The sequence below is a fragment of the Orbicella faveolata genome, unplaced genomic scaffold (genome assembly GCF_042242905.1).
Source record: "Orbicella faveolata isolate gen_17 unplaced genomic scaffold, um_ofav_v1 contig_24, whole genome shotgun sequence".
Lineage (NCBI taxonomy): Eukaryota > Metazoa > Cnidaria > Anthozoa > Scleractinia > Merulinidae > Orbicella > Orbicella faveolata.
In genome coordinates, this window is record NW_028301552.1 from 30,629,230 (window position 1) to 30,656,709 (window position 27,480).

Consider the following 27,480-nt stretch of genomic DNA (forward strand, 5'->3'; position numbering starts at 1 on the left):
TGTTTCTTGAATTTTGCACCATTTGGCTTTCCATAGACGCCGACGCTTCGATTTCCTCCGGTTCCAAAACATTCCTGCAAGACGTCACATGTATCTCGAATGTTGACAACGCGTTGTCAACGCTCCTGACATAAGCCAATCATATTTTTGCGTTGTAAGAGCTATGCATAATTCAAACTCCCTGGCTTTAGGCGGTCCTCGCCCCAAGGATTTCGCGCGGCTACTTTTTCCTCGCGGTTTTCTTTCGCGCCTCGCACGACGGACTAAGCGAAAGAGAGAGGGACTACTCGTAGTCTAGCTCTGAGCGACCGTGGGCCGTACTTAAACCACGAAGAATGGCCGAAAGGAGGAACTCGAGGACACTAGTCCCGTCGTGGCATGGTTTAAAAAATGTCTGGAGAACGAAGAAGCCTACACTTGAGCAACATAATACCAAAGCCTTCGACGAAATCTTCTAAGTAAAATAAATCACGGCAGTTTAAATACAAACCTGTATAAAGCTCTTGGTGGTTTGTGGTTTCTAGGACGATTTTACTGCGACAGGTTTCCGCGCCAGAATTGTGGAGGTCGGGTCTGTTTATTTCTAGACTGCTGGCAGTCTGTTTTTCTCTCGAAATTCGATAGTATGTTATGAGGCGAGACGTTTTGGCTAAAGGGGAATGGGACGAGACATGGGCGCGAGCCACACCTTGTTTCCTTGGATTAAGAGCCTTTCACAAAATATAAAATTTTAAGAACAAAGGAACTCCTCGTTACAATACAATTCTGAATGAATTCATGAAGTCAGTAAGCGAAGGCGGAATCGTGTCGAAATAAAATGGGGCCTTTATGAGTGCACGTTGTTTAGTAGATATCCCCCGCAAACCACGCCGTCAACGAGAACGTGGCTACTTTTGCAAATCGACAACGTGAAATGTATTTCTATTTGGAACTGAACGCATTCGTAGCGTATCTAGCACGGGCAAGTTTTTATACAGACAGACACACTGAATGGATCTAGATAAATGCGAAATGCAGTCCTTTATGGGTAAGGTCCCCAGTGGCAAAGCGCAGAGGTGGGAGAGTTCACTGGAGAGGACCGTGGATCGGTAAAGCAATTAAGAAACAATTCAAAGATATTTATTATTAAGCTTTATTTGTCAATTTTCAAATATAGCAACCTAAAAATGATCTGTTGTTAAATGAGTTCGTTGAACAAATAAACCCTAACTACATGCAACGAAGATTTTTTTCTGCAGTTAACCATACCTTATTTCCTTGGATTAAGAGCCTTTCACAAATTATGAAATCTTAAGATACAAAGGAACTCCGTTACAATACAATTCTGAATGAATTCATGAAGTCAGTAACCGAAGACGGAATCGTGTCGAAATAAAGTGATATAGAAATAGAGCTGTTCAATCGAGGAGATTGTCAAAGAAACAAAACCCGAATTTAAAAACAGGGCGCTAAACCAATGCAAGACCGGGAAATATGGCATTTAATTTACCCAATAACTGTTTATATGATATCTTCCAAAGTAAAATATTCTAACGACGAATGCTATTTTCAAGTTTAATTTTATTAACTCTAATGCTAGAAACTTAAGTTTGGACGTTAGAGTTTTACTCTACACCAACGCACGGATTCATTAACGAACGTTGAAAAGGGAAGCATTCACTTTTCGTGACAAATTTCACTAATTTTAGTTGTCAACAAAAGTACTTCCCACTACCACAACCCATACGTATTGCTAAGATTAATTTACACATAGTTAAAGTGCCTATGAAGTAAAAAATAATTGCTGCTTATTTGAAAGGCTTTTCAAAGTAAAGAAGAATGGCGTTTCCCTTTTTGGAATATCTTTTTTCGTTCTAGAGATATTTACGTTTTTGTATTATGCAAATGACAAAGTGATGACATCATAGGTGGTTCCACTTGAACAGTAAAACAGTGAATCAAGAATATCTCTAGAAATATTCGAGCAGTGTTCTTCAAACTTGGCACCACAAATGTGCACCACAAAAGAAACAGAATGACACCTTCTGTGTTGTTGCCATGGCGCCACTTTTGGCTCCAGTTTCTTTCTGTGAAAACCAAATATGCCAATTTGCAACCCTTCGAAAAGGGACAGAAGGTCTTGCTTGGAACACACATGATACCCATATTGTCTTAACTCTTCCCATTAGATTGTTGGGAGTGGATGATCCTTGTTAAAGATAAAATCTGGTAGTGTTAGTTTTAATTAAAACAGGACCAGCAGCGTAACTGTTGCCATGGCGACAGCACGACGGGTGTCATTTTGTTTCTTTTGTGATGCACATTTCTGGTGCCAAGTTCAAAGAACACTGCTCTAATATTTCTAGAGATATTCTTGATTGAGTGTTGAACTGTTTTAGTGGAACCACCTATGATGTCGTCACTTTTAATACAAAAACGTGAATATCTCTAAAACGAAAAAAGATATTCCAAAAAGGAAAATGCCATTCTTCTTTACTTTGAAAAGCCTTTCAAATCAGCAGCAATTATTTTTTACTTCATAGGCACTTTAAAAAGTGGATCATGACTAATTGTGCACGATTAAAAAAAATAAAAATAAACCATCCCCTCATCCCCTTATCTTATACCATCCCCTTATTTTATACCATCCCCTTATCGACAAATGTGTACTTCAGTAAAACCTCCAGGTTAAGAGGGCAACATTTGTTATCTCGCTCTCAGGCCCTTTCCGAGCTTCCAGGAGCGCCAGCTCGTTTCTGGCTCTCCCCAGACCTCCGAGAAAAAAAGGAAAGTTAAGGCAGGCATCTAAACAAGAAACTGACTTAAACACTATAAATCATAACATTTTTGTTCAATTGAAAACTATTTCTAATTTATAGAATAGGCTAAAACTATGTAATATAGCACTATATATAACGAGTCTAACTTTCTACATGTATAACGGCCATCACTAAATTCTGGCTGTTTAACCTAACTGGTTATCTTTCTCCACCAAATTTAATTCATATGTTTACAGGTGAACATTCAGATGCCGATACGAGACAAATGAGTAACTATCTTTTTAAGTTAATTTCCACTGAATAAAATTACAACACCTCTCTTCACCCCATCTCTAATAAGCCCTTATCTAATACTTCAGCTTTTTAATAGGTCCCTAATAAGTGGATTTTAGTCTATTATTTAGCTCTTATTAACCGAGTTGGAGGTCTGTATGGGAGAATCTTGACCTCGGTCGTGAGTACAGTACGAACACAGTGAGGTCTCTACACACGACCGAGGTCAAGATTCTCCCATACCGACCGACTAAGTTCGGTTAATAAGATGTTTATTATATGGCAAACAAGAACAATTTAATTCGTTTAATGTAACGGTTTGTACTAACTGACATTTTGCTTCAGTGCGAACAGCGATGAGCTGAATTTAATTCTGCCAAAGTTTGCTCGTCCTCTTTACTTTTTTTTCTCACCAAGGTTTTTGGCACTCCATTAATAAACATCGTTAGAAGAAAATAGTCAATTTGCATTCTAGTTTGCAACTTTTTCACTGCAAAACATTACCGGTCTAGATGCCGGTCTAGATGGGAAAATCTAGACTGCGGCCAATATTGATTTCAGCCAATCAAAGTCGTGAATTTGGCAGTTCCCAATCCTTGTGAGACACGGCCATATAATAAAATGATATACAGTTTTCTGTGGTTCCAGCGCACGCTATTTTGTTGACAATAGCCTTAAGAAGGCAAGTCAAGGCAAATGATGAACGGGAAAAGACCTAATTTGAGGCAAATGGGGTAAATTTAAGCAATAAATTTTAACGAACCTATAAATTAGCAGCCTTACCAGTTCTTTTGCTACTTTTGCAGGGTCTCTCCTCCCGGCTAACGGAAACTTGTACCTCAAGTGAGCCAAATCAAACGTTTTTAATATAATTATAGAGGGAAGAAAGAAATCTTGTCGAAATCGATGTTACTTTAAAAAGGTAAAGCGTATCGCCTTTGAGATAGAATAATCTAACTCAAATATCTGATCATTTTGGCTCACCTCGTTGCATTTGTTTCCCATGACGAATCAAATTAGCTTTGAGGTCGCTACCGATAGATTGGCCGGGTTAATTATGAGATTTGTTGAGTAATAGCCATGAAATTTTTAACGTTACTTTTGACCGATCGCCGCTACTTTCAAGGGTTCGTTACTTCCGACATCTACGATATATGCTTGTACATTACCCAGCTTAGCACATTTGCTTTTATAAAATCTCTTTTCGTATGTAAGTTAAATAACAAAATAACCTTCCCTCTATCTGATAAGTACCCGTTGAAAGGTCTTGAAAAGACTCCTAGGAGCTTAAAGGACCTTTTACGGTACCCCTTTAAGTAGAATTAACTAAATATTATATAAAATATTACATTTTGTACGCAAGCCTAGTTTATTATAACGAATGTTCCTTTGTGGGTGAGTAGATTTAATACTTCGCAACCTGCTTACTTATTGATTCCTACATAAAATTAACCTAAGGTAAGAACACCTCTCTTTGTACGACAGTTCAGTCATCCAGGATGTTGAGCGTGACATGAAGGTAGAGCGGCTTTTGCGTTAAAAGGTTTAACCTCTTGCGATGAAAGTCTGTTGGTTTTTGATATCTGAAAAAGAAAAAGATATGTTTCAGTACAGTTCTGTTGGCGCTGTGGCCTCATGGTTAGTGCGCTCGTCTCCGGATCGAGCGGTCCGGGTTCGAGCCCTGGCCGAGGACAGCGTGTTGTGTTCTTGGGCAAGACACTTAACTCTCACGGTGCCTCTCTCCACCCAGGAGTATAAATGGGTACCGGCGAATCGTTGGGGAAACCTAACAAAGTACGAGGGGGTGACCTGCGATGGACTAGCATCCCGTCCAGGTGGGAGTAGAAATACTCCTAGCCGCTTCATGTTACAGAAACCGGGATAAGCTCTGGCAGCTATGAGCCAGTCGGCTCCAAGGCTTTACAGCACTGTGTACGGACAGCAGAAAATTTGATACAGCTTTTCTCGTGAAAAAAAGAGAAGCTATGTATGCCACGATATCGAATCTGCCGTTTGCGCTGAAATCGTCGCGAAGTCCCTGGGGGGGAGGGAGGGGAGAATCCCGTATGAAAGGGCCGGTGATGCTTGTCGAAAAATATGAATTAAACCCCTTAAGGAGACCAATCTGGGTGTGCCTTGCGCTTTATTTGACCCCTAAAGGATACCACTTAAAATGGAATAGGCTTGATTAGCAGCCGCTGTCCAGGAAGGGAGCCTGCGCTAACAGACCGGACTCGAGAGACCGGCGAAAATGTAGATAAAAAACAGAAATAAGAGCGGTTTTTATTATTATAGATAGACACTTCGACAGTTACATGGACACATAGTGCCGTTTCCTCACGAACCCCCTAAGTGAGACCAGAATCGTTGATTTATACCCCTATAAAGCGAGACGAGCCTCCCCGACCTTTTCATACGGGTGTTCCCCTCCCCTCCCCCCCTCCTCTCCCGGGCAGAAAGTCAAGTCGCCATCTTGAATAATTTGACTAGGGCAAGGCAGGGAGAGGACAAAGCACACTGCGCACAGGAATGGAGGAAAGAAGAGAAACATACTTATCCCCAAAGCCGCCCGACTTTCATAGTTGGCAGGGTCTCGATACAAGGAAAAAGATGCATATCCTCTGAATAAAAGTCGAAAAAAGAACTTAGTAGAATACACTATTTACTCGATAGCGATTAATTCAGCGGATAGCGTTATCCATCCTTTGAAGACCAGAGGCCAGTAGAACAGTAGAACGCATAAGTCAAAATTTACGTAAAAAGGTAAAACGTTGTTTACTTACAGCTCTATGCAAGCAGGGCCGGGTTTTATTTCATCCTGCTCCATAAACGCAAAGCATTTTGTGCTCACGATGTCCTTTTTGGGTTTGTAATGCTTGAACTCGAAGAATATCGCTGTACCTAGGTTAACAAGTCAAAGAGACAGAGTCTCATGATAAACCAGAGACATGGGGAAGAGGGTAGGGGATGGGGTTGAGTTACAGAGCCTGAGTCTCAATGCCAATGGGGTTGGGATAATCTTTACGGGGACCGGAGCTTAGCTTGAGTCGCATATTGTTGACAGTAATGACCAAAATACTGTATACCCTTGACCACTTCATGTGGAGTTAAACGCATAAGGTTATTGCATGAGAAGATGAAGAGAAAGGAAATTAACCCCCCTATAGGCGCTATTCTCAAAGTAATCCCTTTCAAGTTCTATTTCTAACATCACTTCCAGTTTCGGAAATCTGGAACTAGCCAATTCTCGTGTGGACAACTTAAGCAGCTTTACACGAATTTTCATCCTCCATGAAAACATAATGTGTGTGATACATTATCGGCGGAAGAACTGGGTACCACGTCTAAAAATAACTTGAAAAGGATTTCCTAACAGGGATTTTTTTTAAAGCCAGTCTGGCTTTATAAAAAATCCATTAGCCATCCTCTCTTAGTTATTGTAACTAATGTAAAATTCACCATCTTTATTAATTTATAACTTGAAAAGGATTTCCTAACAGGGATTTTTTTTTAAAGCCAGTCTGGCTTTATAAAAAATCCATTAGCCATCCTCTCTTAGTTATTGTAACTTTTGGCTTTAGGTAGCTGGAGGCTCTGCACCCAAGGGAGTTCGCACCAACCAAGTTCGCACCCACATCAATTCAACCAGCGATCAAGTGCTTAAAATTTCTCTTTCTCTTACCAAGCAAAAAAGACAACATTGTGGGCACAAAGACACAAAATCCCACAAAAAATGTTTATTTGTCGTTCTTCAATACATAGAAGGTGAAGGAGAACTCGAAAGAGAAAGTTTATAGTGAATTCAGCGGTGCGAACTCGGTGGATGTGAACTCGATTGGGCCTATGCAGGCTTCCTAATTACTGTCACCAATATCAGTACCTCTCGGTAGTTTTTCTATAGGTTTCTGAATTTCTACATCAATGCCAAAAATGATGAATTTTCCATCTTTCCTGTGTGACATGGGTGTGTCTTGAGGTGACGTTACATTAACACTGTTAGCATCTGCATCAGCGGAAGAGAAATTAAACATTATTTTAGTAACTTGCAGGGTAAATTTGTATCTTCCTAGGTACATATGTAACAGCCTGAACTGAAACGAGATCTTGACCAAAAAGTGCTGATTTCTCCTGAGGAGATAACGAGAAAACAAAAAAACAACAACAACAACAATAAAAAACATAAACTATCGAGTTCAATTTTAAAGATCAAGAACAAGTAAACGTATTTGAACTAATGCCTTATCGACCAAAAAATAATAGAATCCAAACTTATGTTGCCAGAAAGTCAGTGGAAAAAAGTAATGGAAGCCCATTCCGCATTTCATGACGGTCACTTGTGAGGATTTTGGCTAAGTGTTGCCACGAACAGTCACGCAAATTGCGTTAAAGTCACCTTCGTTCCTTCACAAAGGTCTTTATATGATCTTTCATGTAACTTTATGTAATAATAGTTTGTCATTATCAATTACATGAACATTTTTTAGTATGCAATTTTGTTAAGAGTTTGTTGGTTGTAAAGGTATGGTTGTAATAAACTAGTTTTTGTGACAAAGACTTGTAAGTCCTATTTCAAGTTTCTAACACAGGTAATTTTGTAAGGTCAAATTGTTGAACACTACCTTTAACGGAGACAGTGAAAAAAGGGTTCAGGTAAACATGAGCATCCTTCAACCCAATCTGGTCGATTCGCACTACAAGCCGACGAAATCCCTCTTCATATGGTATCCTTGGCAACAGTGTCCCACCTTCAGTTACAAAATGGCAAAAATTAACTTTTGGTCAAACCTCCAATAATGAGTACTCCACAGGACCTGTCATTAGAGCACTCATGTAAATCAGCTATGGATCTTACTGGGTCTTAATGAATATAAGAACTCCTTGAGACTACATGTGATATGGATCCCCTTTATCAGACACTACTAATGAAGCCTCCATTTCTTTAACAAGTAAACTTTCGGCATGTAAATACCTCTTACTAACCGAGTTTGAGGGCTGTACTGTAGGTTACGGACCAAGTTTTTTCCCCATCAATTTACGGCTCGAGCGTGCGGCGCGCGGGCCATAGATCGAAGGGGGAAAACAAGGATCCGTAACTTACTGTACGGACCGAGAAGACGAGGTTAGTAAGACATTTATTATATCTCTACTGTGTCTCTGACGGGTTCGGGAACGATTTGTATTCACGCGGAATGGCTTCAAATTTCCAGCGTACGTCGAAAGTAAAACGAGTCAATTTGAAGTCGTTGTTAAGTGACTCTTAAGTCGTTAGCAGGCATTAATACAAAATTTCAGAAGAAAAGAATTTTTAAACCCTTTCTAGCTTAAAAAGTTAAGAACACTTGGCTATAAATCACGAAACATTTTGGCAACAAAAACAGCTTTTAAAATTTTAGCGGGCCGTACAGTAGAATACGGCCCGCCAAATTGACCAATCACAGCGGCCGTACTAACTGAGAGATATAACAGGCATATTGCTTTGAATTTGTGAAACCCCTTTTCTAAACTACGGCATTCTATTTTTCCTGTACTTACTAGACTCTTAGTTACAAACTTTCCATATTCCATGGACCAAAATCAAACTAGATCAGTATAAATATGTAGGATCCTGACCGAATGTATAAAACCCCAAAGGATCCTAAAGAGGAATGCATCAGATCTATGCCAACTTTCCTAGTTTATCCAGGAATCCCAGATACAAACTGAATCACGAATCACCAAATCTCCCAGAGATGAAGGAAAGTGCTTAACGTACATTTTTCACACTCAATTTGGCTGATTTTTGACGCTTTCAGGGAACACTTTTTGATATTTGATGCATTTTTGTTGTGGAATTAGCAGATCTAGAGCTCAGCTGTCAGTTCTCTACAGGGTAGAATATTGGCAATCTCCCGGGTGTGGAATTTTTTTAGGTTCTTGGCATCTCTGGGAATGGGATCTCACAACGATCCTACAGGAACGTGGTAAATATTTCTTGTAAAATTCTTTAGGAATAGAATCTAAGTCAAGATCCTTAAACCTGTTGATCCTATTTGTAGAATATAATCCTACATGTAATCCTGTAAAATTCTTCCCTGTAGGTCTGTGCAAAAACCCTTCTTTTCCAGAACTTGAAAATTCCAGTCTTGACTGATGTGGTCTGATCTGATCTGATCAAAATCTTTGTTTATTATAAACACAATAATAAAAAAAAATTAATCGGTCGGGAACAAAATAGCCATCAGGCTTTTCTGTTTAGACTTCACTGCACTTAATTCTTACTGCCAAGACCTGGGCCTAACATTCAGTAAGGAAGTACATACAAGGGCTTCATGTTAATTAAAAAAATAATAATAACTACTAACAATAAATTTCTAATTAATATAACTTTCCCAGTTACTTAGAACTCACCTGCTGTAGCAACAAACTCACTACCATTCTCCTCTCCATATCCTGCAGCACCACCACCACTAGCAAATTAAATAATAATAAGGTTATTAATACAATTACTGTATGCTAAACACTTCAGTTGTTTACTTATTTATAATATTTAATTTCTAACTTACAAACAGCTGTCAGTTAAATATTTTCTAAATCTTCTGAATTAACCTCAAAAAAAAAATGAGAAGTTAATTAGAAGCTGACAGTTTCTACAACAGCCCAGCCAGTCAAAATATAAAATAATATGATTATTATACAAGAAGAAATAGTTATAGTGTGGCTTCACTGTACCACAAGATGAGATAGAAAGAACACTCAGCAGAACAGGCGGGACCAACCTTATTTTTGGCTCCTCCACTCTGACTGGAAATGGACCACTCCACCCAACATTCAAGTTTCTTAATACTGACAGAAGCAGACAAGAAGAAGAAGAACATTGATATTTAAAAGTGAAGACTACATAGAAAGTCCTTTATTGGGAGGCTCTGCCCAGGTCAGGGTCCAATCCCTTACCCTTTTGTGAACCATTTTGACAGGAAACGTACCCCTTCCATATACCTTTAATTGAAAAAAGGTATCCCTTTCGCATACTTTCGTAACTTCCCCGCACTATAAATAAATCATCAAAAAAAGAAGTCGTCTTGTCATTTTCATGTACAGCCTACTAAATTAAAATAATGGTACATGTACTGTACAACCACAAGGTGCGTCTGCTCAGGAAATTTTAATTAAAGGCCCTTTGAAATAACTATTAATAAATGACAAATTTCCCTACTCTTTCAAACACCTCAACTTGTGAAATTCCATTCCTTTTTATATACCTGAAGCTTGAAAATGGTACCCTTTTCAGGCAGAGTCACCCCTTGTAGGCCATTATAGAGTTCAAGTTTCAGTAATAATAATTATATTAAATAAACTGTTAATATTTAATTTGTGTATTTAAGTCACTGTATGTTGTAAGGTCAAATTGTTTTTGGGTTAATATGTCTTCAACCTGGAGATAAATGTCAGTAAATAAAATACAATTTAATTTCTTTCACTGACACAATGGCCTATAATATCACAAACACCTCATTACTTGGTCAGAGAAATCTCAGATACCAGAATAAGTCATTGCTTGATCTATCATGATCAGTCGGGAAAGACACTTGCCGCTCTTACAATATGGCTCTATCCATGGCCCAAATCATTAATTAATAATTAGCTAAATACATACCTTCACCAACTTTTTTGATATCCTCAGAGGAAATCTCATCTTCTCTGGCCTTAAAAGAAAAAACAATATTAAGAAAAAAAATTAATTGTATCAAAACTATTCTTAATTAATTAAAGGTGTTCTTAGTCTGAGGGTAAATTTCAACCAAATAACCATCCTTGGTGAAGTTATGGATATTTTCTGGAACCACTCATTGGTCAGTGTCTGGGTTAATCACTAGAAGATATGACTCTAGCTGATCTGAAGCTTAGGTAATTCAGGCTTGTATAATAATAAATAAATAATTAATCTATAAATTTCCAGTACACAAATGAATATGGTTAGGATCTTTTCTGACCTTTTCTGGCTAAATTTTTTTGTACATGTATAAGAGGGAATTAGATTTATTGATTAGAATGAAGATCAACCTTACTGATAACTGTAAGCCTAGCAGGCAGCCAATGTGCAGTTCCAGAAAATAGCCATACCTCCCCCACAGAAGGGATTTTTTCTAAGACCTCCCCACCCCTCTGGAAATTCCAGTTAAACTTCATACATTTCTTTAAAGTTTTTGGTCTTCCAGAACCCTCCACCCCCCCAGGAAATTCCAATCCCTTCTGTGGGGGGGGGGGGGGGGGGGGGGAGTATGGACATTTCTTGGACCTGCACAATAAAACATAGATTCACCCACCTGTGTAGACAACAATGTTTTGCTTCTTTTCTCCAAACAGGCTGAGATCTTTAGCATCAACTTCTAAAAAGAACAAAAAAGCAATGAAAGAATAAAAATTTAATGTTTAACATTATACACAATTCTTGACTAGAAAACAACCATGCAATGACCACCCTACAGAAGGTACATGTGATCCTCATTTTTTTAATTACCATGCATGGTTTGTTTAATTCAGTTATATTTTATTAATTAATTACACATGGTTTTTCATGTAGCATCTGGTTGTTGTCAGATTTCATGCAAATTAGTCACATATATGTAGAGGCATGTGAATCACTTTAAAGTGTTTGCAATGATGTCAAGTTCATTATTCAACATAGCACAAGTACATACCTTTTGTTCCGCTTGAAACATGGTATTTCCAAGGGTACTATGCTTTCCCAAGTCTCTGGCAAGTCTAAACAATGAACAATGTGGTACACAATCAAAGAAGAAGAAGAAGACAAATCAATATGATGTGGTCCCATTTGAGGGGGCAGGGGTGAGGTCTAAACATCCCATATCCTTTTATTCCCCTCAATATATCCTGCATGACCTGTTAATTTTTCACTCAAGTATCCTGTGTCCCAAAAGCCCCACAATAATACAGGACAGTGTGAAAAAATGGATAGGATTAGGTGCTTATCAGGCACAAATTATATATTCTTTAATTCTTGATAAGCGAAGCCGGGGGGAGGGGGGAACTCCCATATAAAAATGACGGGGGTGCTCATCGCACCTTTTAGTTTTTGATATCTCTTAGGGTGTTTAGCCTCAAAAGGTCCATAGTGGGAACTTTCACGGTACCTTTAGGGGTATTGAGCCGAAAAAATATGACAGATGTGTTATGTAAGAATTGGTTCCTCTTAGGGTAGAAAAAAATTTCAAGCCATCCCCAGACCACCGGACCTTGGTACGTACCTCTCAGGGGGTCTTTTCAAAATTTCTGACGAGCACGCCACCTTTTTTATATGGGAGTCCCCCCCTCCTTCTCCCCCCCCCCCCACCCCCAAGGAAGCGAAGTACCCAATAAGAGCATTGACTTGAGACAAGGTAAAAGGTAAAATCTTTATTTAGACATGGTATTTCCTTCAGGACTTAACAATATTGAGTTAAATTAGTCTAACTACCTAACTAATAAATCACTAATTATATAACTACTACAGTTAGAGAAATGATAAAAAAACCCTGCTTTACAAGGAAGCCGTGTATAAAAGCAGAATAAAACTTACATAGGACTATGGCAGTGTTACAGAAAATTTGAACCCCTCTCACAGGTGTTTGGGTTAGAATCTCCACTATCTCTTCATGATTTAATGGCCTTAAAATGTTTTGCTTTAATGTAATTAAATAAATTTAGGATAATAATAATTCAATACTTAATATATATATACATAAAATATTAGGCCTTTGGGGACCATATAATTGCTTTACAAGCAATAGCTAAAAGTTAAGAAAGTGGGTTGTTTTCAGAAACAGAAACACTTGTCCACTGTCAGTAATTTGAATAATTAACATGCAAATTTTAGATATAAAAGTATTTGGTTATTCATGTGCAGATTAAAAAAAATTAATAAACAGGAAAACAAGATTTTATGTAAATTCTTAACTACATCACAATTATACTTTTGCCAAAAGTCTCATTAAAATGGTGTCCCAAAGAAACTGGAGTTACTCATGTTGGGCTTAAATGAATTTCATCAGCCATCTCCAGTGGATTTATTTTGCAGCAGCAATCGTCTGGTGAATATAAGGTGGTTGCATGCAGGGCAACAAATGTTTCAAGAGCGTGTCAAATGGAGGACAAAAGGTTCATTACACCTGCTGTCAAGACTCACAGAAGTGTGAAATCGGTGTTGCGAATAATTTATCGTATTACAGTTACTGGCTCTATTAAACTAAAGTTCAAAATAAGCAGATCTGAAGATGGTAATTTACGGGTCTTGAGATGAATTTTCAAACGAAATAATTTTTACGTGTTTGGGCCGATATAACATTTAATTTCACTAATGAGCTTATTTTCATCAAAGTTTCTTTCACTTATTTCACTCAAATTCATTATATGCACAAAAATGTACTAAGTTAATGTGCAAAGCACTTTGTGATCGTCTTTTAAAATTCAGTTATAAACTTATTTCGATCGTAGTATAAAAAGAACAGACGAATAGACGACGATGGAGTTATTTGGCGAGTGAGCTGATTTTTTTTTTTTCCAAGGTTTTATTTTAGCTTAATAAATAAATTATAAACTGCCACAAATCAGTAGAAGTTTTTAGTACTGCGCTTGTACATGCATGTCGGATTAAATTCAGCTCACGCAAACGTTAAACATCAAACTCCTAAATATAACAACTTGATAGTATATAAGGTAAAGCTTATAGTACATTGAATAGCGAATTAAGATAGAAAAACAAATAACAATGAAGACATATTTAGGGTGAAGTGCAGTGAATAATTTTGAGTTTACCTCACATATTCATCAGCGGCTTCAACCAACTGACCCCAGGAATCGAAATCCTTGGCTTTCTCAAAGGATGCATACCACTGGTTAATCGTTCTTGACTTTTGAGTCATGCTTTCGTCTGGTGTGTTTGCAGATCGCCTGGATCTATCGAGAATATAAACATTATCGGCCCGTGTTGGAAGGGCGATTATCCTAAGCGCTTTTCACATTACGTCTACATGAAGCCTCGTGTGGATGCTTTCGTATCGCGGGCTTTTGCGATTTGGAACTCGTTTCCAGGGTCATCTCTCCACCTTGAGAATTGAAACGAGATATTTCACACAAATGTCATTTCGGTCTTTTTAGACACGAATCCTGAGCGCTGTGAAAATCCAAAATAAGGTTTAGCGACTTTCATACATTTCATGTGGACAGAATAATGAGCCCGGGACCAAGAAAGGCCAGGCCTCAAAGCATAGACGCGGTTACCAAGCGTCTGCATGATGGCGCTTATCTTTTCTCCAGTGGTCACTATGAGAAAAGGTTTGATTTGATGTATTGAAGTTAGGGAGAATCAGTCTATTAATTGGATGCTAAGGTAGGTTTCTAACCATTTTATGAAACCTGAGTTTCGCGTTTATCGCTAAAATTCTGTTAAAACCCGTGAGAAATTTTGTGTCGATTTTGAGCACGAGATCAATCCGTATTTTCTTCGTGATGTTACAAGACATGTATAGGGAACAAAGTTAGAAGAATCTGAATTTTAACTGTAACTGAGGTGCAAAGGGTTAATTAACAGTGTTGTCTTGTTACTGTTTACCAGAATCATTTGTGGCTGGGACTTTCGCAGTTGTTTATCAACACAAATTAGAAGTCAAGATTATGTACAGCTTGAGGGTTTTTGCACGAGCAAGCATCCTGCAAACCAAGCTCCTCGGGCAATCCAAGAAATATTTTTTCTTACAAGCCAGGTGTTTCACAGGAAACTTCTTACCATGGTATAGCGCAATTCAGCATAAAGGGGTCATAAGGAAGAATGTAACACTACGTGTACCCCTGACGATCCCCTGTGCTTTCAGCTCTGTTACTGTGAAGAGCCTGGCTAAGAACATTGCAGCCGTCAGGAATGCTGAGGAATATCTTTATCTGTATGAGAACTTCAAGGATTCACCTGCAATGACACGAGTGATTCGCATTACAATTTTGCATTCCTTAGCCAGGTTTGCTACAGAAGGCCCAAAAAAGAACTTTTTTTCTACAAAGAAGGCATTGAAAAAACAGAACGATATTTTTGCAATTTTGCTTCAAAGCATAGCAGGTGAGCTTGAAAAGTGCAAGGCACGTGAGCTTGCCAGTATCATGTGGTCTTTGGGAAAGTTAAGAGAGCATGTTACATTGATTGTTTCTGAATGTGAGAAAGAAATCTTTCGCCGAGATGTGACTTCTTTCAAGGCACCATCGGTCTGCAGGCTTCTGAATGGTTTTGCATGCCTTGATTTGAAAAGATCACATTTTTTTAGTTTGATTGAGCAAAGTATTCTAGAAGGGAAACTCAAGATGAGTGATTTTGAAAATCGTGGCTTGGCTGGAGCTTTGTGGTCTTTCAGCAAAACTGGAAATGGAAGCAGGGAGCTGTTTGGAAAATTCCAAGAAGAAATTTTATCGAGAAATGCAAAAAAATTCAGCAGTGCACAGCTGGTGCAGTTGTTGTGGTCGTTCACACAGAAAGGAATACAGTGTGACAAGCTGTTTGAAATCACAACACAAGAGATCCTTGAGCGACCAATGGCAGATCTAAGTGACTACAGTATCAATATGTTACTTTTGGTGTTTGCAAAAGCCAACCCAGACCCACATAAGCAACAAGAAAACTTTGAGTTTTTCAACAGCCTAGGTGCTGAAGTAACACAGCGAGGTGTTCATGGTTTTGACACCAAGGAACTCTCCATGTTAGTCTGGTCTTTTGCAAAAAGGTGCCCAGACATTAAATCAGTTTTTGCTATTGTGGAGAAAGAACTCCATATTCAAGGCATCTCAAAGTTAAGGAATGAAGAATTGTCACTAATTTTGTGGTCCTTTGCCAAATCAGGGAATTTTAGTGCCGCGCTCTTCAATACATGCCAAGAAGAAATTCTTTCCAGGGATATGAGTTTGTTCAAAGCTCACCAGTTGAGTCAGCTAATCTGGGCATTTGGAATGGCAACAGCTCCATCCATGGGATTCTTTACCATTGCAGAGAAGGAAGTTCTGAGCAATGTGAGTCATTTCTCCGACAAAGAACTTTGTATGATATTACATGGATTCAGTCGTGCATCGGCTGGTACGCACAAACTATTTACTATGCTTGAAAGGGAAGTTTTGGAGAGGAACATACCCGACAATAACCCTGGAATTATTCCGGAGTTGGCTTCAGTGTTCTCTAAGTGCAACTATGAGGCAACATCAATGTTTGATGTAATGGAGAGAGTGCTCAAAGCTACTGATCAGTCTGTTTTTAGTGAGCAAGAATTGCAGGAAATAAAAGTGGCATTCTTCAAAGTTGGGAGAGAACATTGCCCTTTACAGAATATAAAGAAGGTGCAGGCTGAAGCAGTGCATCACAATTAACACTGAAAACAACAGTCTTAGCTTAGATTAAGTATTGACATTTCAGTGAGGATTTAGAAGAACTTCGAAAATACTGTGAAATTTGACATTTTCAGTATGTTGTGAGCATGGGACATGTATACAGAAAATCTGAGTCCCCGATGGGCCAGAGTTCAACCCATAACCTCCCAGATTCTGGTTTTCTTTGCCCCATGCTTGCATCATGCTGAAAATGTTATTCATCACATTGATTCACCTGGCTGAAAACTATCTATGTAACTTTCATTCTTTGAAAGTGTTTTTGCTGAAATTTCATCTTACTTGTTCTATCCTACAGGTAAACTGTCAACTCGGAGAAGAAGAAAAATACAGGGTTCCCTGGGACTTTTCTGTTTCTTTCATACATCGAGAAAGATCCCACTCACAGAGTAGCCAGGGCATGGCGGAGTAGTCAGTTGTCATGGCATAACCTACATTGTACAACTCTCTTCACATTCATGTGAGAATCAGGGACAGACAGTGCACCATTTCCAAAATTAATATTAACAATTTTAATATAGCTACACTGCTTTTCAGAGGTTATTCCTGAACTTTTTATTTCATCTGTTTCAAGTTAGAGTACAATTAAATTATTGCGCATTCTACATGTAACTTTTCCTGAGCTCATTATGCATAATTACTTGTAATTTATTGAACTGAACAACATTGCTAGGTTGCGAACACCTTATGAGTACATGTACACGTATAATTATGCAAGTATGAAGATCCAGCCTAAACTGCTGTTAACTGTTATGTGTGGCAAGGGACTGTTTTTTTTATTCAAGAAGCTAAAATACCGATATTATTACTTGCAACCTCACTACATGTAAGATAGAAAAGGCTAAGTCTGTATACGAGCCAAGTGGCGCATCAGGCTGGACCTTATCCTGGTTTATGTAGCATGAATTCTACTCCCCTCCCCAGGATGGGATGCTAGATCATCTCAGGGTTGCCCCCAGCATTGCATTTGTTTGTAGCTAATTATGAATTTGGCTTTTTTTTGGAAGTTGTACCGGATTTGAGGTGATACTTTTTTTAAACAAATCTTTATTATGCATTGTTACACACACTGGTTACAATGCTTCTACAGCTACTTTACTTACAAGACTAATACATATACTTACATTATTTATAATACTTCGTATTCAATATGATTCATTCCGTCACTTACAATACAAAGGCTACTTACATTACTTACAATGCAGTACATACACTACTTACAATGCAATACCATCACTTAATCTACTAACAATACAAATGCTTCCACTACTTACAGTACAGTACAATAACCCATGTTGCTTACAATACTAATTAACACTACTTACCCTGTAATACTATTAGTAACGTCACTTGCAATATAATTCGATTACATTATGTGTATCTTTGATTTCCAACTTTAAATGCTAGATCTATAACTCAATGTTATCTGGCTAAAAGTCAAGTGCACAATAACTTTAAGGCATCAACATCAGTTGGTGCAGTAATTTGTCTCCCTTGGCTTGTGGCTACTACTTCACGTCGAATTTGTAGATTGTTTTCTGCTTGTAAGTTTCTCCAGGGTGAAGAATAGGACTTGGAAAGTCAGGCTGTCAATAACAATCAAATAAAAATTGACAATACATCATTATTATTTCATTTTTCAACATTATAGGAGGATATTGGGGGATTGGTGTGTGTATTAATATTAAACTCTAGGGACACTTCCCTTCAACCAAAAAGTACGGAAATTTCCTGGGAAAGTTTTTGGAAGTTCAGTCAATTTTCAACCCATTCAACTGAAAATCTCGGAAACTCTGAGAAGAAAATCAAACTAAGAAATTCTCAAACACTTGGGATACCTACATGTAATGACATTGCCCTCTTTCATACAAACTGGAATTTTTTGGTAGAATGGAAAGCGCCCACTCTTTCCTCTTTAATTAATTTTGTGGAACATTAACAACAAAATACAAGATCCCTGAAACTATTCCACTGTGTCTCTTATCTTACAGGTGAATCACTAACTCACATAAGCGAGGATGTAGCTACATGTAAGAAACAACTATGCATGCTCATTAACAGAACCTTGGCTGTCTTTTTTGACCTGTCTAACTTCAAAATAAGGCTACACCTGTGTTGTGTACAGTGTCATTTCAGGCATCCATTAAGGTGGCTCCCTATAGTTTTACGATCGTGCGAGCGCTGAGGAAGTAATCTGTGCACGCTCAAAGGAAAACGTCAGTGTTTTTCGATATTTTGTTACGTCATCATGAGCACAAAAAGCAAAACTGACAGTGAATTTTCTCGCGTTTCCTTCGGTGAAATTCCGTAAAATTTGGCAGATTGGTAGCAAATATTTTACTTTAGTTGGAGTTCGTTTTTCAGGGAAATCTATAAGACCAGATTTTTTGCAGCGGTAAAAGACATACATTTGAAAATATCGAAAAAACTGTCTTTACAAACCCTACTTTTTTCGTGTTTAAAATTCGTATCTCGCTGGAAGCGATGTTATGTAAAAGTTTTGGAAAATTTCACCGAAGGAAATTCATGAAAATCACAAATAAAGCCATAAAAACAGTAAAAAACACTTTTGTTTGGGCATTTACAATTTAAGACTACATCCCAAAATGTTAACAGAGATGACAGCAAAACACTACGTAATCATCGCTTATTACATGTAATAAGTTTGAGACGACTAGGTGTGAAAGCGAATGCAAAAACAGCATTTAAAACACAACATTTGTGCATGCAACGCCATAAATGATCACCCTATGGAGCCACCTTAAGCTCTCTTAACTTTTAGCTGGTGAAATTCACCAGTCAGAGTACTTTAAAGAATTAATAAATTAAAATTAAACTGGCAGTATTTAATACTGCCAGTTCTCAATGCAACAGAAAAAGATCTATTGTAGCACTTTTTCTCTTTCTCTCTTCTTTTTTCGACAATTGTATTTTTTTTTTCTACAAACTGACCTGGTTAATGGCATCTGGGAAATTCTGAGCCTCTAAGCAGAAAGCACCATGCTTGGGATAACACACCCCTCCCTTGCCAGGGCTTCCATCCAGATAATTGCTACTGTAAAAGTGCATACCTGGCTGATCAGTGAACATTTTAACGACTCGACCACTAGGAGGATGGTACACTCTGCAAATTTAAATGCAACAACTGTTTATTAAGACTTGGGAGGTAGGAAATTAAGACTAGAAGTAGTAGACAGCACATACTGACCCTGTCTGACACCAATATTTTATAATAATTCTTGTTCAGTTAATTTAAATGTGCCCTAAGTTTCTCTACCAAAGCAAGGCCTGGTGTACAACCATTCATATGAAAATGAGTTCAATTTGTATGTGAATGAAATCTCATTTTCATATGAAAGGATGGGCACCAAGACTCACTTCGAGAAAGAAGCTAAAGATAATTCGGAAATGGCCGAAATAAATATTCCATTTACCAAGTGCATATTCACTCATTTCAGAGGTACTTCTGTCTGAAGGTTTTAAGCATCCCCATCTTACTGCAAAATATAATTTAAATAAAATTACCAATTTTTTACTGCATACCACTTACTCAGCACAGAATTCCTTGCTCTGAGGCAGGCAGTAGGTGTGGTCATAACCTCCAGGAACTTTATCTATGTCTTGTCCAATGGGCTTGGGTGTGGTGAAATCAAAAGCGCTATTTGGGCTGGAAACCGAGCACTTCTCACCTAAAAAATAATATAGAATTTAACAAATATCTAATGTAGCTCCATGGGATGTACTGTACACATCACTTTTAGTGAAAGCCAAATTTAATAATTTGAAATGTTCAAATGTTGAAGTCATTGCATGAGAATTTCAATTAGTTACTCATATCATCCCTCTGCATGTACCGGAAAGTTATAAGGCTAAAAAATATAACTTACAGTGAAACCTGTATTAAGGGGACACTCACTAGTGCCGCTTAAGGGTGTCCGCTCTAAGCAGGTTCTAATATCTTGTGCAATAATAGTTAATTATTAACCCTTTCATGACACAGTGTAACACAGTGTAAGATCAAAGACTGCTCATAACACAATGTCCAGTCAGTCAATCCATCAATCTGGAATAATCTACTTAGCTTTAAAACGACTTCGCTGAAGAATGTTAAAGGAGTCTGAGCTGATCTTTTAGAAGGGTGCACTCATTGCAGGTTTTGTGCCACAAAATGGCTTAATATTGGTGTCTGCTTCCACTTAACAGGTGTCTGCTGAATGCAGGTTTATTTTACAGTAAATGTGGGAAGAAAATTTTGGGACTCAAGCTGGTGTCCACTTAATAAAGGGTGTCCGCTTAATACAGTGTATGGGGTCTGCTTAATACACATGTCACTGTATATCTTTCCCTGCTGTTGTTGAGTTTATCAATTAGTAAATAATAGCTTTGAACATGCAATTACACAATTTCATTGTTGTGGCAATCCAGACCTACAGGTAATCAAAGTCTCAAGCTGAAACATACATATAGTTGTGACCACAATAATTTCTAAACCATCACAAGTGAAATGTATCAGTGAACAAATAATTATTAATAATATTAAATGAATGGAATTTACACAAAATGAATACATAAATAAATAAATAAATAAATAATTAATTAATTAAATAAAATAAACAGAAAGTACATGAAAATGTACCTGTGGGTATTTGCACATCATTTGTGGGCAAATAAGTGGGTGCCTTTATCTGAGCTATGTGATCCAAAACATCACGGTCCACCTACAGTAACATGTATGGACCAGTAGAACTTTCATTTCATGTAAAGTAGGATAAGAATCAAACTACAAGCTCCAGAAATCATTTGAATGTCCATTTTGATTTTGTAACAAGGGTGTCATGATATGGAGAAATGAATGGAATGGGAGATGACTTGTAAGGGTTATTAGAGAGGACTGAAATGACTAGGTACATACAAGTAAGATGAGAAGGGTACATGGGCCATTAGGTTGCTCACAGGAAGAAGTGTAGTAGGGGCCCAGGGGGAGGGGGTAATCCCTTACATGGGTTATAGGTTGTGTGGCCCCAAACGGTATGGTTATTCAGCCATTTTGGCCATTTTCTTCATAAATACGGTATGGTTTTTGCACTCGTCTTGATATGGTTATGTTTTTAAAAAGAGGCTACTTTTTCAACATTGTTGATAAGACCATCAACAAAAGCCCTCCACAAATTATGTTTGCGGCAATTTAACATTGGTCTGAACCAGGGAACTAATTTTACCTAAGGTAGGTCTGAAACAGGGTATTGATTTGAGGGTCAGGTCATAAATAGGGTGAGGGAAAATAACAGATTTGGTCATTGATGGGGTATTGCGTTTTGGGAAGCAGGCTGCTTACCCTCACCCAATCTTTCTGGGAGTATGCTCCCTCCAGGGTTTGGGGCAGGCTCAAAAGTAGGGATTATTCCTTGAGTGAGTTCAAGAAAGGATGATAAGGGTGAGAGAGTTAATTCCTCCAAACAGGCCTTACTCCTAAGGTGATCCCTTGAGAAGTATTTTGACACGGTATCCAGGTCTCCCATGCATATTGTTACCAAGCTGTTTGGGCTGTCCAGTGAGCTAACTCCATGTCACTAGATTGGCTAGTTTTTGACCATCTCGGAATTTTGAAACTGGAAATGACATAAAATATATTTAAAAAGATAGTCACCTTCAAGGAATAAGGCCTATATCATAAATTACGGGGGATTATTGTAACTCTCTTACACTGGCCTTCATCTTCTCTTGGTACATTTTAAGTTAAAAGTCTGCTAACTCTTTAAAATAATAAAAGAAGTCAGTACAGGCCAAAGGCCAAATATATATAGGAAGAACTAAAACAAAGAAGTCAAATGAATAGAACTATGATCTCGAGAATCCACGTCAGTTATAAAATAATATATAAAATTTGACCTACAACAAATCAATATCACAGTACCTGGCCAGCCAAATTAAAAAAGCCATGACTGGTGAGGTTGACAATGGTTTGAGCCTTTGTTGTTGCTTCGTAGTAAAGTTCAACCTCGTTGTTATCAGTGAGTGTAAATGAAATACATGCCGTCAGTTCTCCAGGGTAGTTCTCATCATTGTCAGGACTTATGTAGGTAAATTCAACTTTTCTATGATCCTTAATCACGCCTTTCCAATTATGCTACATGAAAAAAAAAATTCAATTTTACTTCCAAACTACTGAAAGCTGTATTAAAGATGTAAAAAAAAAAAACAATTTATTAACAATTATTGGACGAGGTTGAGCAAAATAGCGTGATTTGTTAGTAAAGAGCAGATCAATTATTTGCTGAAGCTGAAGGCTGAGACAAATAATTGATCTGTGAGACACTGACAGATAACAATATTTTGCGATGACTGAGTTCAATAATAATTTTGTTTGATCACCAAATTTGTTTTCTCCATTAAATCACTCTGCCATTTTGCACCAGAGATCATGGTTACCATCACAGATGAGCAGAATATTGTTTGCAGCAAAAGACATAATTTTAGATGGTACTACGCATGAGCAGACCATTATTTGTAGGTTATGTGGTTGGCTCTCAGCCAATGAAAGGGAAGAAAAAAATGCAAGTGATAATAAACGCTAACAATGCAAGATTAATTTACTCCAACGCAAACCTTGTGAAATCCGACAGGACCTCCATGGTGGGAGTTTGGCGGAGCATTGATGGCCAATGAGTATTCTTTGCCACCAAGAGAGAATTTCCCATTGGCTATCCTGTTGGCAACTCTTCCAATCGTTGATCCAAAGTAAGGTGGGTTACTCAGATAGTCTACCAACAACAATAATAATAAATCATAAATAAATTAAAGTCTCGATAGATGCAATCATAGTTAGTGGAGGAGTGGACTGGTTAGAAATATGTCTTTGTTTACAAATTTCAATATCACGTGACATTGACCCTGCACGTAACATATGATTGCAAGATGGCATCTAATTTCAAAGTCTATGATTGCAAAATACAAGAAATGGTCACTCATTATTCAAAACTTTGAAATGCTAAAATGCATCAACAGACCACTGGTTTATGAATAAATCTGGTAAGCAAGATAAAAGACAAAAAATGGTCAAGTGTGTGTCATGCTCTATGGTCCATACTACCAGAGCTTTGGTGCACCAGTGCCCCTAGCATGATGTCACCCAAGATAAGTATTGATTCATCCTCCACAGAGGCTCAAAGGTTTTTTTTTTTTTTTTTTTTCAGGTATAACAAATGTTTTGAACCTCTGATTCAAAACATTTCATGCCAACTCTCCTGGATTATCCAGGAGTCTCCAAAACACAGAGTGAGCCTTGCAGTCTCTTGTATAGGTCACTAAATCCCCTGGATACAAAGGGAAGTGCTCAAAGGTCATTTAATTTGAACACTTATTTAGCTGATTTTTGGCATTTGAAGGCAAGATATTTTGCATATTATATTATTTAATGCATTTTTGAGGTTGTAAATGTGCCGCTCTATGTTAAACGCCTTTTTAAGGGTTCACAAGCTAAACCTAGGTAAATTTTTATTTTTTTAGCTTGGCATCTCCGTGTATTTGTACTCTTTCCCTCCCGAACCCCACTTCCCCCTCTGACAGGATGCCAACCCATCATTAAATTCATCAATACCTCTTTATACACACAACTGGAGTGAGCTGGCACTGTGAGAGTCAGATCACCACCCCCCCCCTGCCCCCCCCTGAAATGTACATGTAACATGATTGAGTTAGTTTAATTTGCAACTCCAGTGAGAATATCAGTTCTTTCTCTTCCCAACTCACAAATATCTGGATCATCAAATGCTAGCTTTTGACTGTAACATCTGAAAAAAATTGACCTTTTTAGCATTTTCAACAATTTCATAATTTACCGGTAGACTGTAATCAGTTAACTAACCCTCAAGGTTATCATATCCCAGAACAACATCATCTATCTTTCCATTTCTGCAAAGAAAAAAAAAGAAGAAGAAGAAGAAGAAGAAGAAGAAGAAGAAGAGGAAGTAAGAAATAAAAAAATCAAATACTTGTAGGGCAAATCGTTTACAGTGTAGCATGAAATTTTTGCGGGAATTTTATTTTGTGGATTGGCAGTTTTTTGAGGTTTGCGGGAACAAATTTTTGCAGTTTCCTTTTCAAGCAGCGAGACATCAACGAGGAAGGAAATGAAAATAAAATATTTTCAACTTTTGTTACTTTTTTTAGGTAAAACAAGTCTTTACTTCTCAGACATCTCTGTCAACAACAAGCCAGTCGTACAACAAAGTATTTCTGGTGACAACAAAACATTTCCAGTCAAGCCGTTCTTTTGTAGTAACACGTGGGATTAAAAGGCATTTTTTTATTATATTAACAGGAGTAAATTTTTGCGGTTTTTAATTTTGTTGGTGTTTTTTTTTTTTTTTTTTTTCTGCTGGAACTTATTTTTGTGAATCAAGTACCATCTGCAAAATCTGCAAAAATTAAACCCCACAAAACAAAAAAGTGCACTGCACGGAAATGTAGGTTCCTTTTCAAGGACAAACCGTGAAATTGACAGACAATATAAAGATAGTAACATTTTGCGACACTTGAGTGCCATCTTGTTATCTGCATAGGGAACCTATACAAGTGTAAATAATAGATTCTAACTATTGTTTTTCTGTAAAACACTTAAACAGGGTCAGAAGACCCCAGAACAATCGTATCCTACAAATTTTCCCTTGTGTACGGGTTTTATGGTGAAGGCTTCTCTGCAAAAGTTATAGATGGTGAGGCTAAGCGAAGAATAACGTCCCGTAGTTTTAAGCTTATGTTCAGGGATCCATGTTTGCAGTCGTCTGGTCATCCATGACGACTTAAAAACCATATGGATGACCAAAACAATACGAACTCGTCCGCTGGATGAGTTTAGTTTGATTCTACTAAAAAAAATCTTAAATTTTCTAATGAATTTCCTGCATTCTGACCACTTTTCATTTATTTGGGACTTTTAGAAAACAGAGAATGATTTGCAGCTTTCTTTTGCAATCAAATTATCATTTTTGGTTCCCTATCTTGGATAATGCAATATTTTTCATGTCTTGAGTGAAATCATTGCAGGGTCAATCACAGACATCCCAAACTCACAACTCAAGGAGTCGTTCAAATATTAATGATTTATGGACATATATCAAGTAAGATGTCACTGCTTAAAGTGCGCCATGTTGTGTCACACGTTGGCCGTAGAGAATTTGAGCGCTCCACAAGGCATTGTATGGAATTTAAAATAATAAAGGATAAAATGACACGATGAAATAAAATGTTCCTTTTTTTAATAAAAGTAAAGAAAATAAACTCACCTTACCCAGTTTCTGTTGTTCATTTGGCCTATTTCGTAATTTTTGGGGGGTTTTCAGGTGCCTTGTAGAGCGCTAAAATGCTCAACAGCGCAATGTGTAACACAACACTGCACACTTTAGGCAGTCACGTCTCACTCGATATGCAGCCACAAATCATTAATATTTGATCGACACCTTGAATCATGAGTTTGGGATGCCTGTGGTGCAATTTTCATTTTCTCAAACACTGACGCTCTGTATTGATCAGGATGTGGTGTTTAGTAATGTTGCTTAAAAGGACTTCGGAAAAACAATTCAATTACAAGCAAGTAGAGCAAAAGCGTTCTTTCCAATGTACAATGCAGATGAAGAGGCCTTGGTCTTCATTTGTACCTACAAGTAGTTGGATCGTCTCACTGTGTCCGCTGACTGACCATTGCCAATATCATCTGCCTCAACTGGGGACACAATGTTCTGTGAGAATGGTCATGTGAAAATAAAAACAAAATAAACTTTCCATTTCTTCCCTATTGAACGGGCAAGCAGAATTTTGCCTGGGCAAGTATGTCATCTGACATACTTGCTCGCCTGACGTGTTGGAGAAAAACCAATATGGATCCCTGTTACATGTATGTTGTTTCAAAATTATATTAGCTCCGCGATCGCGCTGTTTCGCGTCAATCCTGACAATCATTTTTAACCTTTTTCGATAACAACGACTGTAGTCAAGCGATACATATTGTAAGAAAAAAGGAAAAGTGAATCAAAAATGATTGTACTCGAGCTTCACTTCACGCGGGCTCGAACTTTACTCGAGCTATGATTTAACTCTTTCCCTTACCTATCAGGGCATTTCAGTGAAACTAAAGTAGCTCCAAACGATATCACATCCAGCTCTAGTCCATTGCTGTTTTTGATGGTATATTTAATGACTTCTTCCCCGGATTCTGTTTTGCCAAAGACCTCTCGCGATACTACCATTTTGAACTATTCTGAGCGGTTTTTTGTCGTCCACTACACTCAAATTACCATTACAAATCGATATTTTCGATAAACGATACGCGATCGACATAGTGGAAACATCATTATCAAAAATAGAAGTAAATTGATAGCAAAAATATGTAATAGCTTGAAAACTACACTCGATCTGTCCGAACCTGTCCGCCATCTTGGATTTCAATGTCAGAAAAACCGTGGGAACCAGGTTGAAAATTGGTTTCAGGGCCGTGTGACGAGCCGCGTGGGAGGCTACCAATCTATTTGGCGCGAAAATACAGTATGTGCATTGTCACGCAATAAAATATAAGTCAAAAAAACATTGTGTGGAGAAAGTCAAGAAATTGTGACACTATAGACAATAAATAAAGAAGACAATTCTCCAAGTTTAAGGTGTGTGCGTTGTCCCAAAGTTGAGTTATTCGTCGAAATGTTCCGCGCAACTTATGGAGCCGCCATGTTGGAGGACCGCCTTAGTCCTCATATTTGGCGACCAGAAAATAGTGTAAACATCTGGAACTTACTTTGGCTATCTAGACGACTGATTATCTGAACCGAGCCAAAAAACATTTACACAAGCACTTTTCCTAGTACTTTAACTCCTAAAATGGCTAAAAATCACCAGATAAGTGTATATTTTTCAACAAACGCGATCTTAGCTTCATGTCACGCACCGCCATTATATATAACTCTGAAATTCAAAATGCGCTGGTTTCCAAACGAAGGACGCTATTGAGCTGGAAAGTTGTAAACAGATATAAATTTAGTACATTTTATGCCTGATGAGGATAAAACCT

General features: G+C 37.9%; 3 protein-coding genes across 4 annotated transcripts; 1 reads left to right on the plus strand and 2 right to left on the minus strand.

Moving 5' to 3' along the window:
• Positions 1-1,118: 1,118 nt before the first annotated feature.
• On the minus strand, positions 1,119-14,104 carry LOC110050810 (axin interactor, dorsalization-associated protein-like). The gene is made up of 10 exons (XM_089290939.1): positions 13,824-14,104; positions 11,711-11,774; positions 11,336-11,398; positions 10,666-10,714; positions 9,788-9,854; positions 9,420-9,478; positions 7,652-7,777; positions 6,913-7,035; positions 5,816-5,933; positions 1,119-4,615 (listed from the first exon to the last, which is right to left on the minus strand). The coding sequence occupies exons 1-10, from the start codon at positions 13,928-13,930 to the stop codon at positions 4,519-4,521; spliced, it is 873 nt and encodes a 290-aa protein (XP_089147065.1). The 5' UTR covers positions 13,931-14,104; the 3' UTR covers positions 1,119-4,518.
• On the plus strand, positions 14,105-18,048 carry LOC110050830 (uncharacterized). The gene is made up of 2 exons (XM_089290920.1): positions 14,105-14,397; positions 14,623-18,048. Exon 2 carries the CDS (start codon positions 14,682-14,684, stop codon positions 16,404-16,406), a length of 1,725 nt encoding a protein of 574 aa, XP_089147046.1. The 5' UTR covers positions 14,105-14,397; positions 14,623-14,681; the 3' UTR covers positions 16,407-18,048.
• LOC110050795 (galactose mutarotase-like) lies at positions 16,955-26,907 on the minus strand. 2 transcript variants are annotated; one of them, XM_089290937.1, is made up of 9 exons: positions 26,529-26,907; positions 24,289-24,335; positions 23,031-23,185; positions 22,339-22,551; positions 21,061-21,142; positions 20,024-20,113; positions 19,859-19,921; positions 19,377-19,548; positions 16,955-18,010 (listed from the first exon to the last, which is right to left on the minus strand). In XM_089290937.1, exons 1-8 carry the CDS (start codon positions 26,666-26,668, stop codon positions 19,409-19,411), a joined length of 930 nt encoding a protein of 309 aa, XP_089147063.1. In that variant the 5' UTR covers positions 26,669-26,907; the 3' UTR covers positions 16,955-18,010; positions 19,377-19,408. The 2 variants fall into 2 exon arrangements, with proteins under 2 accessions (XP_089147063.1, XP_089147062.1); XM_089290936.1 differs by lacking the exon at positions 19,859-19,921 and having other exon boundaries at positions 19,975-20,113; positions 26,529-26,903.
• Between the last annotated feature and the right edge of the window lie 573 nt (positions 26,908-27,480).